This window comes from Punica granatum, chromosome 7 (genome assembly GCF_007655135.1).
Source record: "Punica granatum isolate Tunisia-2019 chromosome 7, ASM765513v2, whole genome shotgun sequence".
Taxonomy (NCBI): domain Eukaryota; kingdom Viridiplantae; phylum Streptophyta; class Magnoliopsida; order Myrtales; family Lythraceae; genus Punica; species Punica granatum.
Genome location: NC_045133.1, coordinates 11,088,263 through 11,103,134, shown reverse-complemented (window position 1 = coordinate 11,103,134; position 14,872 = coordinate 11,088,263). Strand labels below are relative to the sequence as shown.

Below are 14,872 nucleotides of genomic sequence, written 5' to 3'. Positions count from 1 at the left end.
CACCACATAAAATCATGCATTAAAAGTAGCACACAATTGGAGCAGTGAGATTTCGCATACGTATCGTGAGGGAAACTCTTGTGTTGACTGATTGGATCACAGTATTCTCCATTTGCCGATTCGCATTCATTTCCATCCGACTCCTCCACTAGGACTAGGAGCGCCATTGTTTGGCAGCATTACTGGAACTTCATTAACATTTATAGTTCGTTATTTTTTTTTTATTGGGCGTCTTGCACCGTTTTTCCTACCGAAAAAGATCCGGTGATTTTGAATCTGGCTGGTCAGAGTTTTGAACATGCCCAATAAATGGGACAAAATGAAAACGGACACGTGTGGTGTTGATGTTGATGGAGAGTGATCACTTACAGGATCCTCGGGAGAAGAGAAAGCAATCTATCGGGAGGACTGTGTGCAATTAATTGGTTTGGTTTGGAGGGACACCTGTCCTTATCGGTGGGCAACACCTCGTATTTGAAATTCAAGGGTAAACTAACAATTTCTTCCTTCAACCAAACTTTAATCAGCCTATGATTTCAGGGTTAAAATTATAAAAATTTTAATTTTAATTTTAATTCAATTTATTGTATAATAAAAGTATACATTTTCAAGTTAAAAATTTTAATTTTAATTTTAACTCAACACATTACATAACGTTTTGTCTTTTTTTACAAGTAAAATCAAAATTAATTTAACTCTGAAATCAAACGTATCATAAGAAATTTTTATATCAAATTAAACATTAATAGATTAAGTATACATTAAATAATTTCTTTTATATGTCTGTCGTTCAATAGTTGACGGAAACATTTGACGTAGCATTATTTCTTACTTTTTATACATTAATTTTGACCTAAACGTATTAAATGTATATCATATTGTCTCTTATGTCAGAGAATTCCATCGAGTTTTTAACAACAGACAGATGAAATGGTCAATATGATGTACATTTAATAGGTCAAGTTCAAAATTGATGTAAAAATTTTCTTGAGGTCGGATTTGATGTAAGACAATTTGTTAGTTTACTCAAAATTCAATCGGTTCGAATCGGATAACCCTAATAAAAGGTAAAGTTACGTCAATTGTGAATTTTCTCTATTTATAATATTCGAACTCCATATTTTATATAGATATAGAATCACTAAAATCAATTATGATGACCGAGACATGTGCTTGTGGTTTCTAATGCACCGAAAACTCTTTTCATTGGCCCCGACAACCCATCTTTACCTAACAACAATAACAACAATGACGACCATGAAATCTACGCGGTAGACCACCCAATGCTGCCGCTTTAATACCACCGGGTCTTGAAATCGTCGACCCCTATGATTTCGTTCGGTTCCATATTGACCGCATTTCGCTTTTCTTATCACTTTGACATGTACGCCCAATTCTAAAATGGGGTCTCATTTTTTCTTTTTGAGTTAACAATGCAGTCCTTCTTGACATGAAAATAATCAATTAATATATTTTATACAATTATTATGGTACTAGAAAAATGCCTTTATCGTCCTGATGCCCAAACTCCCAGTGGTACTGCCAAGGGTCCGCCCAGGCTTGTGCTGAGCTTTAGGCCCATTCGAGGTTTAGGTTTGGTATTTGTGTTTGGATCAGGGCGTTACGAATTAGGATTTTTGGATTCTAGGATAATAGAATTTTTTCCATATAGATTTGAATTTTTAGAATTTATGCTATGTTTGTTTACAAAATTAAATTTAACTTTATTTTTCCTTTAATTTAACAATACAATTATTACTATTCTCTTTTTTAAAAATTCTTTCACATACTTTTTCTTATCTATTATCAATAATTTGAACATTCCCTTTAGGTTTTAGGTCATAAAGTGCTATATCCAAAGTTCGGGTTCACTGGATAAGACAATGGCGTGGTGTTTTTGGGATTTAAGTTACCATCTAAATGGGGGTGTTATGAGAAAGAGACGTAATACAGTGCATATTAATCAATAAATTTCATGTTCAATTTTCATCAATGAAATTACTTATATCCCTATACTTAAATATATATTTTCTTATAATAGACTCATGAACTATTTTTGAAAACGAAAAACAAAAATAAAATGAACTTTGTTACATTCGGGTGTAATAGAATTCAAGGCAGACATTTTGATCTTTCTGGTCTTTCATCTTTCTTCGTTCTTAATTTTACATATATTTTCAACAATGAGTTAACTATACGATGAAAAGTTTCAAGCAAAAAAAAAAGAAAAGAAACTAAAAGAACTATCAAAATTACAAGCCTAGATGATTATCGATTTCAAACAGTTAATTCTATGATACACGAGCTATCTATATTCTGGTGAACCTATTGCAAGGTTACGATTACATGTGTACTGGTAGACCGTTTAGGAGTATCATCATTTTCGCATTTCAGAAAAGCCCGAGACTTGGATAAAACATTTATCGCACGATAATCCTCTGTGAATGACATCTCTGTAGGACATCGATCCCACTCTTCCAATAATCAATGGAGCAATACCGGACCACATGATATATTGAGTTGGTGTAAGATCACCAACCAGTGCTTATGAACTCGTCACAGGATGCAACTAAATTCTGCAACCCCAGGGCCGGTAACGCAGTTGAGGCCATATGAACCCTAATCTCGCGAGTTAGACGGGCAAGTGTGTCTCGTCGGAACCGTTGAGCATTTTCCTTGAACAACTTCAACCATGCCTTCTTGGTGAGACTACTGAGTGATTCACTAGTCAGAGGGCTAATAATAGCGGAGAGAGCCCCAGAAGTGTCGTCTTTCTCGAGCATTGTGATGAAGCGTTCCTTCACGAGAGCAGATGGGAGGGAGCAACCAGACTGGACAAACTGGTTCCAAGTAGTTTCCAGTAATTCACGCTGCATACAGAGACGATATATAATGTAAGCAATGGACACATCATAAATGAAAATGAAGTCAATTTCTTCCATCAGCGCCCCGTTAGATCTAGCGCAAGTGTTTTCCTGGATGGTCCCTATGGGCAGTCAATTCAGTACTGACGCCCACAATCTAGTGCAGATCTGATGGCCTAGAGTGACCAAGGGATCCGCCGGGGGGGGGGGGGGGGGGGGGGGGGGGGGGGGGGGGGTCGGCGCGGGAAGACATGGAAGTTCTCATTCTCTCGTAGATGATCAGCTGAGCCATATACATGGTAGAGAAGAGCAAAGACCATATATACCAGCAGAGGTGAAGTTCTATCAAATTTTAGCATGAGGAGTGAAAATTAATTAGGATGAAATCGCCATATAAGACAATACATCTGTATGGTGATTCCGTTCCATTCTGATTTCAGTCCCTTGAACAGACATGGCATTCGTACCTTTCCAACTCTTGAAGCTTCCAAGACCACATGAAGGTGGCGTTTCAAATTGAAATGGAAACCATGGCTCAGCATCTTCTTATAGACGAACTCCAAATCTTCCCATCTCTTCTCTGCAACACATGCATCTAACATAGTGTTGAATGAATAGGCATCAGGTACAACTCGCACCCGGTAATCAGATCTATTACTGATATGACTTCCATCATCTAGCATCTTGAAGAGCAGTTTCTTTGCATCCTCGAACATGTTGTTTCCAAGGTAAGCTTTCAGCATTATGTTGCAAGTGACGAGATTTGGGGAGCAGTGCTGCTCCATTTGTTGAAAGATCGATACCCCATCTTGGATGTTCCCAGAATCCATGCAAGCTTGGATTAGACCAGTATAGGTGACTACTAGAGGCTTGCTAGCAACCTTACAGATCCTCTCGATCTGCGAAGAGCAAAATCCCGTTAGTGATGCGAACTCTTGCATCATGCAGCAAAAATGCAATTAGGCTACACCAAAGATTGAGGACCCAGAACTAGTAAAAGGGCAAGATATATAAGCATCACTTTCTCCTCCTTTCCCTTCTTTTGGGTTTAACAGGGGACTTCGGATAAAGCTGACATAGATTGAATACACCACACTACCACGAGTATAAGAATCAGCTTTTGCCGCAAAGTCCGCATAGAAGGTTGAATATGTTTAAAATAAAGGAATAGAAATCGAACCTATGACTTACCATTCACTGCTCTAAACACTCAACCCCCCAGATTCCAACTTCTGGTCTAACACGGTGTCAACTTCTAGTATAGTATCAGTACATAAACAGGTATCCTTTTCAGATTCTTCTTAAGTAACCTTCTAAGTTTGTTCAATAACAGAAATCTTTTTCATCAACTTGTATTGGATCTACCAGTCTGAGCAGGAGATAATATGATTTTACATAAACCAAAAAATCAATCTGATCGATTGGGACAATATCTCTAGACCAAAGAGAGCACCAAAACAAGGCACAATGAAGGACATAAAACGGATCAAGCATTGATTATTGATAAACACGCACTAAAGTTAATGAAACAGAATCTTCAAACATAAATATGAATGACGACACATAACGACAGGCATAGCACCTGCTCGAGAGCTTCTTGGCACCTTCCCGCAGTGCAAAGACAGCGAGCAAGGTCATAGTATAGAGCAGCAGAGCCTACTATGCCCCGTCCTTCCATCTCCTCAACAGCTAATACTGCCTCATCTGTTTTGCCTTCTTTCCAGAGAGAATTAACAAGAACTGCATATAAGAGGAAACAACCATTTGACGAATTTCCGGGTAAGCTTAAGGAATAAATCTCCCATAAGAAAAGAACTTGTAAGGTCGACTTAACAATATACATGCTCAATACAAACTAAAGGTATCTTATTCTGTAAAAAGGATTTTACATCCTTAAAGAATCTGGAATCTGGAGGCTGAGATACTTGAGTAGAAAATGAAAAATATGTAGTTACATGGCCATTCACAAAGACTCACAACGGGGCAAAAGTAAAATTAAATTATAACCCATCAACTGCTGTAGAAAAAAAATTAAAGTATATATAATATTATGCTCATTTCTGTTGAGCATACTGTAAAAGATACATCTTTAGAGCACCTCTGTATGTTAAGGCATTTGGGGTTCCTGATTTCTGCGCTTCTCGGAAGAATTCTTGAACCAAATTGTATTTGCCACAGGCAAACATCACCTGATCAGTTATAAAATAATTTCATAAAGACAATTAGTTTGTGCAAAGGATAAATATCATCGCTCATATCTACATACCACGTACGCCAAAATAAATAATTGGCCAGAGTGAAAAATGTTCACGGAAAAGCCTTCATGGCACAGATGAGTGTAGATGTTTTTACTATTCTCATGGCTGATAATTTAGAATTTAAGACAAATCCTCTTAGATAATGATAATTGTGGTACTTTATGGAATTCTTGCTTCTTATCCTTATCTGGGTGTAGGATGCAGTTGGCATCTGCTCAGAAATGAACTTCAAGTAGAATATAAATCACGTGTCAGAAAAAATAAATGCTTGTCAATCCGAATGTGAAATTCAGTTTTATAATATCTTACTCCTTATTTGCAATGGTTCCATAATTACATGATAAAGTGAGAGATTATCACCTCCATGACGAGTCCATATGTTGCGGAGGAAGGAGTCTGCCCTTGTTGGTTTAATTGCTGCAGTACCCAAAAAGCCCCTTCACATTGTTTCCGATTGACACAAGCATTAAGCACCTGCAGACAGCATGTGACTGGTGTTATTGGCATCTATAACCATACTTAAAAAATGTGATAGGCTGTTCACTCGAACATTTCCAGAGTGAACTCAGGGGAAGAGATCGTCACAACCAAAAGCACACTTCTTGATCTCAAATACCTAAGACTTCGGAGTAGAGCCTTTAATAATCTCGGAACAATCTAATGGCTAAGTCAGAAAATTCGTGAACATAATTGTACATCATATATAATAGGATTAAAACTGAGTATCACTCACTGCATTGTAGACAAAAATATCTGGTTCCAGTCGAGGGTCCCACTCCATGATCGTGCTTGCTTCGAACTTTTTCTTAGGAGGAGCACGCATAATTTCAATCACATCCAAGAGTTCCTTCAGATGCCCTGCTTGTCCCAGAGTTACAGCAATAGAATGGTAGGCCACCAAATCAGGATATGTGGAAATTTGTTGCTAAAGAGAGAGATAGAGAGGAAGAGAGATCAAATTAGTCAACTTCTGTCTTCCTTACATTATTGTAAATGATCAACTTTATGAACAACTAACTCTCGATACCTGCATTGAGTTAAACACATTTAGTGCCTCAACTGGTCTTCTTGCCTTCCCAAGAACGTCAAGCGCAGCTGTGTAAATATGCCTAAAAGGGAAAAACAATCACAAGATGCAATCATTTTAAAACAGTGAAACCTAACAGCACAACAGAGTAACATGGAATTCCTTAGATACTTGAGAAACAATTGGATTAATATCATTTCCTAAGGAAGTGCCAAAGGCTTTATGATATGTTTGGGAACTGCTTCACATATTAATACATTTCCAGTTACAATGGCAAAATTTCGGGAACAACATTGGCAGAGAAGACTTGTCCTTTGACGGGAGTTATTATAAGATAACTTGAATAATCAAAGACGAGAGTTAACGTAACTCCACTACTAAGAACAGAAAGTAAGTGACAAAATGTCCAAAACTACAGAATGAGAAAAGCACCTGAGTTTATGTGACTTGAAGCGCTCCTGCTTCTGAAGCCACTCGATGACTTGTAGGACACGCCTCCAATTTCCTAATTTTCCCAGTAACTGGATAACTCTCATTATGGAATGATCTGAAAATCTGATTTTTGCACTCCGAATCATCTTAGCAAACATCCATTCTGGCATGTCTATCTCTGCACCATTTAACCTGTTAAAAATAAAATGCTTGGGGTATAATAGATATGGCACACAATCATCTTACACTGTGTTTGGGAGGAAGGATTTGAAGGGAGAGGGAGGGAGAAGGAGGGAGAGGGAAGGATTTGGAGGAAGACACTCTCCCTTCGTTGCCCTACATTTTTTAGGAAAACCTTTCAAATTAGGTGAATTTAGAAGAACTAACGTGTTGTTTAAACTCTCTTCCGCTCAACTCTCGTACATTATATATATGTGTGAGTGTGTATGTATATTTTAAGTTTTAGTACTTATATTCTCTTCTCTTCACTTCTCTCCTCCTGTCTCCCTTGCTAACTGCTCAGAAACAAGGTAGACAACCCTTCTCTTATTTCCCTCCATTTCCTCTCCTCACCTGTCCTTCCCTCTCCTCCCCTCCCCTCTCCTCTCCTCTCCTCTCCTCTCCTCTCCTCTCCTCTCCTCTCCTTTCCCTCCTAAAAAACTCCCAAACACACCATTAGAGAAATGTAAGATCTGGAACACATAACACTTTCCTATCTTAAGTATATTTCAAATTCAAGGTTGTAGTTATGTGCAGTAGACAAATATTGTATCCCACAGGCACATTTGGTGGTATACAAATCTGTTGGTTAAAGTTGATCCAAATATAGAAGAATCTTTTCATATAAACAGAACTATCATGTTTGATCTCCATTGACCTAGAAGTCACATTACTTTGGTATATAGTTACAAAGGATGAGAGAGTAGCCTGAGTTCTTATGAGCATATTGACATATACATTGTGCAAATCTCGGATGTATATTAATCACAATTTGTCCTGCCTAAGTTTTAAGATAAAAGAAGTCTTAAAAATGTGACATGCTGTTCAGATAAAAGATGATTAATGGCAACTTTAGTCCAAACTGAGTAGGCGCATCACAGTTTCACTCACAAGCATTGATACAAATACAAGAACGAATCACCCAAATTCAAAATTCACTCAACACCCATTAAAAGAGGACAGGAAAACTAACCCCTGTGCTAGCTTCTGGATCCTCTGCTCCATTTCCACTCGTGAAACTGGTGGCTTAACCACTACATCATCTGCATCACCAAAATTTCTGAAGGCAGCCCTTTCCACCTCAAACTCAGAATCATCAACTTCATACTTTGCACCCTTTTGGGCCTTAGACATCCTCACCTTTCGCCAACTTAATCTTTGATCAAGACCTTCTTCAGCTCTTTTGCTGTTGTCCTGCAATTTTTCATAAACTCCATTGCTACTGAGACTACCTCCTTGTTCTTCATTGGTATCTTCTTCACTCCATTCCATAATTTCAAGAGTTCTTTCATTATCTACACCAAGTCTCTTCTCCTCAACATCACCGTGCCGCAACCAATCTTCCTCAATTGTGGAAGATTTGTCCCGGCCCAAGTCAGCATTATCTTCTGTCAGTTTCTTCTTTTTCTCGTACATTTCTGATCTCTTTGCAGTCCTCAACGTGCCATTTTTCTTAGGCAAACTGCTCTTTGGTCCAAGCCTACCCAATTCCTGCTCGTGCTTTCTGCCCCTACCAGTTCTAACAGACTCCATAGCCTTCAAATACTCATCGAATGAGGGCTTGAACTCGAACTCATTCGCTTCATCAACCGACCTGCCACCGCCAGACTCTTCCTTAACCATGGAATTAACTCTTCCGTAGCTAGCCCTTTTTGGACCGAAAATCATCCGTCTCCTCCCCACGATCTCCGTTTTCAAGGTGTTAGTGAAAATGGGTTGCAAAGATTTAGAAACCTCACATGGGAAAAGCAATTCCCGGCATATATACGAGTTCATCATAACCCACTTCCTTTCAAGGAAACTGACACACTGATTCCCGTTTGCTAAATTCATCCCCAACTCCATCGTAAGCAGGACACAGTACCCAACTTCATACACAATCTCCCTCCCGTGGTCATTCCATCTCCAATTCACAGAGTGAAGGCAAGAGAAAGAAACTGAGTTGCACAGAAGGGGATTAGTGGATTTGACGGAGGGCACTGAAGCAGCTTAAGTCTGCATTGAAAGAGAATGGAACCAAATTCTCAGGACTCGCCATAGCAGAATGAACATACATCATTTGCTTCGATGGTGGACAAAACTCACGTATACGCCATGCTTTGCCCTTGATTCCCCCTTTCTCCCCTACACTTCCCGTCTCTGTTCTTCTTTCCTCCCAGATTTCGCCCCTCTCTACGCCCTCTGTTGCGAATTCTCCGCAAGCAAAATAAAGAACAATGAGAGAGCAAGGTAGAGAGATGGAGAAGAGATTCCCAACACAGATGATATGAGAGATGAGAAGGAGGTGGTGTGGCGGTTGCTGGTCGGAGGCGGCACTGTAGTTGCTGTTGACAGAGAAAGCAGTGAGCAGGGGTGTTAGGGCATGGGTCTGACTGGCATGAGTCTGACTCGTCGGAGACGGCGATGGTGTGGCGGTTGCTGGCCGGCAACGGCGTCGGGAATGAGGCCCCGCAGAGGCGGGAGTTGCTGGAAGCCTGGAAGTGGGGAGACTGAGCAGAGGGACGGCGAGGCTTCAATCATTCGAGGAATGTAGTGGATAACCAGCGTTTTATTTTTAATTTTTTAAATTTTAATTTTTAAGGGCCATGGAGAGAGCAATGAAATAGAATATATTGGCGCATTGCCTCTGGACTAGTTAGGGTGGGTTTTCGGAAAATATTTAACGCAACTCAACGCAACGGCACGGAGCTTCAATTCAAGAGCACAAGCGGGACGGGGGGGGGAGGGGGGAAAGAGGGGAACGAGGCAAGGCAAGGGGGAGAGGAAAGGCGCGCAACGAGGCAGGACGGGGGCACAAGGCAACAATACAAGCAGGACGGAAGCAGGAGGGGCTCGCAAGGATCTATTACTTTTTCACACTTTTTTTCATAATTCAACAAGACAATCATTACAAACCAATTAAAACCAAAACTCAACTCAACTCAATTTAACTCCACTTATTTTCAATTCAATAATACAATCATTACTTTTTTCATTTTTTAAAATTTTTTAAACTATTTAATTCGATTTTTAATATTAAATTATCTCAACTATTCATTATTTTTTCATACTTTTTCTCATAATTCAACAATACAATCATTACAAATCAATTAAAATCAAAACTCAACTCAACTCAACTCAAAAACCAAACACTTTATAAGGTCTTGCGTTGGAAGGACTTCATGAAGAAAATTAATTTTTAGGGACAAATAAGCCGAACTTTTTGTTGTGCTATATTCAATGAGTTAGGGATGTTTTAGGAAAAAGATCGAAGTTTAGAAAGATTAGAAAAAAAAATATAGGCTTTGTTTAGTTTCAAAATTAAAATATTTTTTCACTTTATTTTTTCTTAAATTCAACAATATAATAATTATTATCTTATTTTTTCTAATATAATAATAAATTCTTTTTCATATTTTTCTTAATCATTATTACAACCAATTTTTAAATACTAGATTCTCTTCATTATTCTTTACTTTGTATTTTTCTTCAATTTAATAATAAATTCTCTCACATAATTTTTATTAACAATTATTACAATTAATTTTTCAAAAATAAATTCTCTTCACTATTTTGTCTCCATTCGATAGAATAATCAAACGCCCACTTATCAATTCATGTGTGTTATTGTTTTGAATCATTCTTTATGTAGTACTCAATAAGTTATACATGTTCAAAAGAAGCTCAATTACAAAAGAAGTCTGAACAATTGAGAGTAAATATTTGATTAGAACCAAATTTATCTCAATTTTTTTTTCTTTCATGTAGTGATTCACATTCTTATTTGTAGGCACAAATTGTTTTGTATGAGTTATTATTTAGACAAAAGCTTGAATAAAGAAAAAGGTTAAAACTATGTATAAATTATAGGACAACTATTGACATGCACAAGGTAATTCGGCTGTGACAGTCCAGTAAACACTTCACCGTAAATAATATTTTTAGTGTATCCTACGTATTTCTCATCCTCCTCTAGAATTATAATTTTCAAAGTCTTTGGTGAGGTCACTCTGCACAACACGACATACAATTGTTCATGGGAAAATACTGGTTTTAACAGATACAATCCAATAAAAGGCCACTTAGAGTCATTCATAGTAAGAATTATTCTTGGGATGTGTACTTTCCCTCCAACATTGGCTCATGCAATGATTTTTCCTTCAATTATCCAATTCCCCAAATGCACAATAGTCTTGTGCCATTGCACATGCCTAATGCGGAGTTGATGTTCTTGAACAACATGACTGACATTCATTCTTTCAGACGCAAATAATGATTCGAGAATCTTGGATTATTGAAGGTGTTAAAAAATTGACCGGTTACATTATTTCTTGTTCAGCTGCATTCTTTGATGCCTTTCCGATCTCATCCGAGCTTCTATATTGTTTGGTTGGCCCATCTAGTAGATTAAAAATGTAATCATTTATCTCATCGATAGTATCATTCAAAGGTGCGAGTATTGCTCTTTCTCAAATATTCTTTATCTAAAGCTCATTCTCGAAAATTAGGATATGTGTTTTCCACAATTTGCCGCACAATATGCTCCATTGGTTGAAGTAAATATTGTTGTGGTATCTTTATATAGGTACGGAGGTCTTCATCCTCTCTACTTATTGAAGGGACCTTTCCATCTCCTATTTGGAGAAGCCATTTGTTAAATTCTCGAACTGGATAATTTGCTTCACCATTAGTAGAAGTCTCACTAACTCTTAGGGTCTGTTTGGTTTCAGAGTTTGATTTTAAAATCATAATTTTGATTTTAACTCTACCCACTACACAACAAAAACATACGTTTCCCAAGTCAAATTTATAATACCATCTCATTTGTCCTTTTCCACAATCAAAATCAAAATCAAAGTTACTTTAACTCTGAAACCAAACGCACTCTTATACTTCTTGAAAGTAAGAACAGTCTGCAACTATCCCACAAATAAGATATGTAGATGCACACTTGGACTATGTCTTGCTTCCGACCTTTTGGTATTATATACAAGTAAAAATTTGCCTAAAATCACCTTCAAGTAAGATAGTCTTCCCTCCAAATGGCTTTCTCGCTGCACCGGGATACACAAAATCCTATAATATCCTTCAATGATCTATCAAGAGCCTCAAAAGAGACTCTCTTGGTCATTGGTGCCTCATCCCAGATGATGAGATTTGTTTGAATTATTGACCGTGCAAGTTGGGTATTTTGCTTCATTGAGCAAGTGCTTTCTTTAAAGAGATCTAGTGGTATTTCGCATATACTATGCACAGTTCTACCTCTAGCAAGTAGCAATTATGCAATTCCTGGGTTAAATTGAAAAAATAATGGTCAGTTTTAATTATGAAAAAGAATGGTTATTGTTGTTTGAGAATAATGATGTTAAATCTAGTGATGATTGTTTTATAAAGGAAAGTCTTTCTTGTTCCTTCATGTCCTAAACAAAGAAAACTCCACCTAAGTTTGTGGAAACAACAGCTACAAATTTTTCAGTGTGAATCATAGTATCCGACAGCCCAATTGGGTCCCGACTGATCTGATCGAGCCGGGTTGGCTCATTAAGGGATAAAGCTCTCCCGGCGTGGATTTTCTGCATTCATAAAGATTCGAATCCGAGACTTTGCTTAAGCAGAACAAGCGCCAAACCACTTAAACCAACTCACGTTAGTAGTTCCAACTTCATAATATATTTCCCTTTGTTCTTCATTCAATAACGGGAAATACCTCTCATGCACTGGTCAAAGCTCTTCAATATTATAGTTGCGCTCTTTTTGATAAGTTTGTTGTCCATTTATTGCACAACAGCTCTATTTGGTAGGGTATCCCATCAAATTCAAAATGTTCTTTTTTCGTTATTTATTAAGATCTTCTCAATCTCTAATAAGTAATATGTTCGAATTTGGTCATCAGTGAACAGTAAATCGAAATGACAAAATAACCTTCTCTTCCTTATCATCAGACAGGAGCTTCCAATTATTTTTTCAAAACTGTCAAATCTGTAACTTCACCAAAGAGAAGAATAGTGACAAATAATATGCAGTAGCCCATTGACTTGCCTCATTCAGTGCATCGTTCCACTCTGTCATCATTCAAAAGCCCAAGAGCATAACACCTTTTTTTTTAATGTTCTATATGTGGTGCGACTGACAATTCTTATATCTTCGTAGCTTTTTGGTCCTCAAATGATATTCAACAATATTCTCAAATAGTATCTTTAACTGGATGTTGGGTGGGCATAGATAACCTAACCCATAGTTCTGTCCTTCTTTCTTTGTGTCCATACCTTGTTGCCTTCGTCCCAAACATATTTTATAGGGAATTTGGAATATGTTAGCAAGCGTGCCTCAAAGCTAATCGAGTTCATTCTCATCCATTATGTAAACGTTGTTCGCTCTATTCCTTCTCTTCTGACGACATATGTTAATCTTTTAGAATCTCTTAAAGTTAAAGAGTTTTCTCCCGATAGATGGAAGACTAATCGCATAATTGGAGGAGATCTATAATGAATGTCAAAATCAAAGATTCTTCAAGTGGCTTCACATGCGGATATATACCTGTAATGAAGGTTGGAATAAGAAAATGTAAGTATAAAATTTTTCTACAAACAAATGCTTAATTAACTACAACTATAAATGTTTAGCATGAATTCTTAAATATGTGTTCACATGTTGAAGCATACATGCCATCCAAGTATATCTTGATCTCGTCAATGTGTGTTATCTCCATTGAATTTGTTGTGTTACTGATTGACACATTTTCTTCAACCAGCATAATTGTTCTATGGAGGCCTTTGTGGAGATACTTGAACAAATATTTGATCACCTTTGACTTGTTGCACAACTTAACATTATATGAGCTTGAAATCTGAGTAATAAGTCTCGATTATACGGAATAACAAAACGATTATCTAGCATGATGTCTCCTTTTATAACATGTCTTCCATTATCCCTTCTTCTATATGTAGGAAAGTCATCCGAATCAATGCTCGTCTCATTGCAAAATTTATTTGGAAATTTTTTCTACATAAGCAATCAATTATGGAAGGAGCATCTTTCATTGTAATTCCATATGGTCCATGCATCACGAATTGTGAGACAACATTAAATCATATTCTATCATCTTGTTCAGATGGTAATTCTATATAGGTTATTTTGTCAGTAACCTCAGGTGTTGGGAATTTATTACTGTGATGTAGCCATAGAGAAATCTATGCATGAGGAAGTCATCTTTTTTTTGAATTCTCGTGTATATAACTATGAAAGAGGAGTGAAATTGGTTAGAATCTGAAGAAATACAGTTAATTGAGCAACGAATATTTTTGGAGAAAAAAATTATGGAATGACGACCGAGGAAAATTAGTAGTTTGCTACTATTCCCAATGCAAAATGTTATTAGCCTAACACACTCAATTTCTATTTAAAGGTTGAGCACATTCTTCCTCTTCGAGACCTTTGACTTGGTAAGTCATATCTCCACTGCTACTAGATAGCTTTAGAATATTAATCCAAATAACATTATATTGAGTATACAACGATATAATATTGACTTGATATATGTCAATTGTTTTTGTTGATATTAAATAAGTTAAAAAGGTTATAGATCTATTGATTAATTGGGAGCTTCTCATTAGACGTACCTATCATAGAAACATATACACACACACAATGGACATTCTTGATTAGATTTGCTCGCGACAAGAACTCTTCTCTTTTAAATTATCTTAGGTAGTGTTCCTATATTTTTATTTTGAATTATGATGATTGTTGGTAGGAGTTAGTTCTCTAATTTTTTATTCTTAATTTGTTCTTATTCCCATGTCTAAAAACTAAAAAAAAAAAAAGCGTTGTGACGAATTTTTATCATCTGAAAAGACTTTTTTTTTTAAGGAAATGAAAAGTATATCTTCCCATTCTTTTTGGAAAGGCATACTCTAAATATGACACTAAAGACAACAAATTTTGAGTTGCTCATAATTGATAAAAAGGAAAAAAAACATTTCTAGTTCTCAAAACCACCTTCCTAATCCAATCAATAACTTCCTTCCTAACCCCAACATCCAAATCTAGACTCATCAATCTATCCACATTGTTAGTCATTCTGGGACATACAT

General features: G+C 37.0%; 1 protein-coding gene across 2 annotated transcripts; it reads right to left on the bottom strand.

Annotated features, from left to right (window-relative positions):
- Positions 1-2,136: 2,136 nt before the first annotated feature.
- Positions 2,137-9,350, bottom strand: LOC116213860 (pentatricopeptide repeat-containing protein At1g30610, chloroplastic). 2 transcript variants are annotated; one of them, XM_031548962.1, is made up of 10 exons: positions 8,886-9,350; positions 7,774-8,795; positions 6,582-6,773; positions 6,150-6,231; positions 5,856-6,047; positions 5,483-5,596; positions 4,963-5,053; positions 4,447-4,604; positions 3,332-3,763; positions 2,137-2,870 (listed from the first exon to the last, which is right to left on the bottom strand). In XM_031548962.1, exons 2-10 carry the CDS (start codon positions 8,643-8,645, stop codon positions 2,532-2,534), a joined length of 2,472 nt encoding a protein of 823 aa, XP_031404822.1. In that variant the 5' UTR covers positions 8,646-8,795; positions 8,886-9,350; the 3' UTR covers positions 2,137-2,531. The 2 variants fall into 2 exon arrangements, with proteins under 2 accessions (XP_031404822.1, XP_031404821.1); XM_031548961.1 differs by having other exon boundaries at positions 7,774-9,350.
- Positions 9,351-14,872: the final 5,522 nt, after the last annotated feature.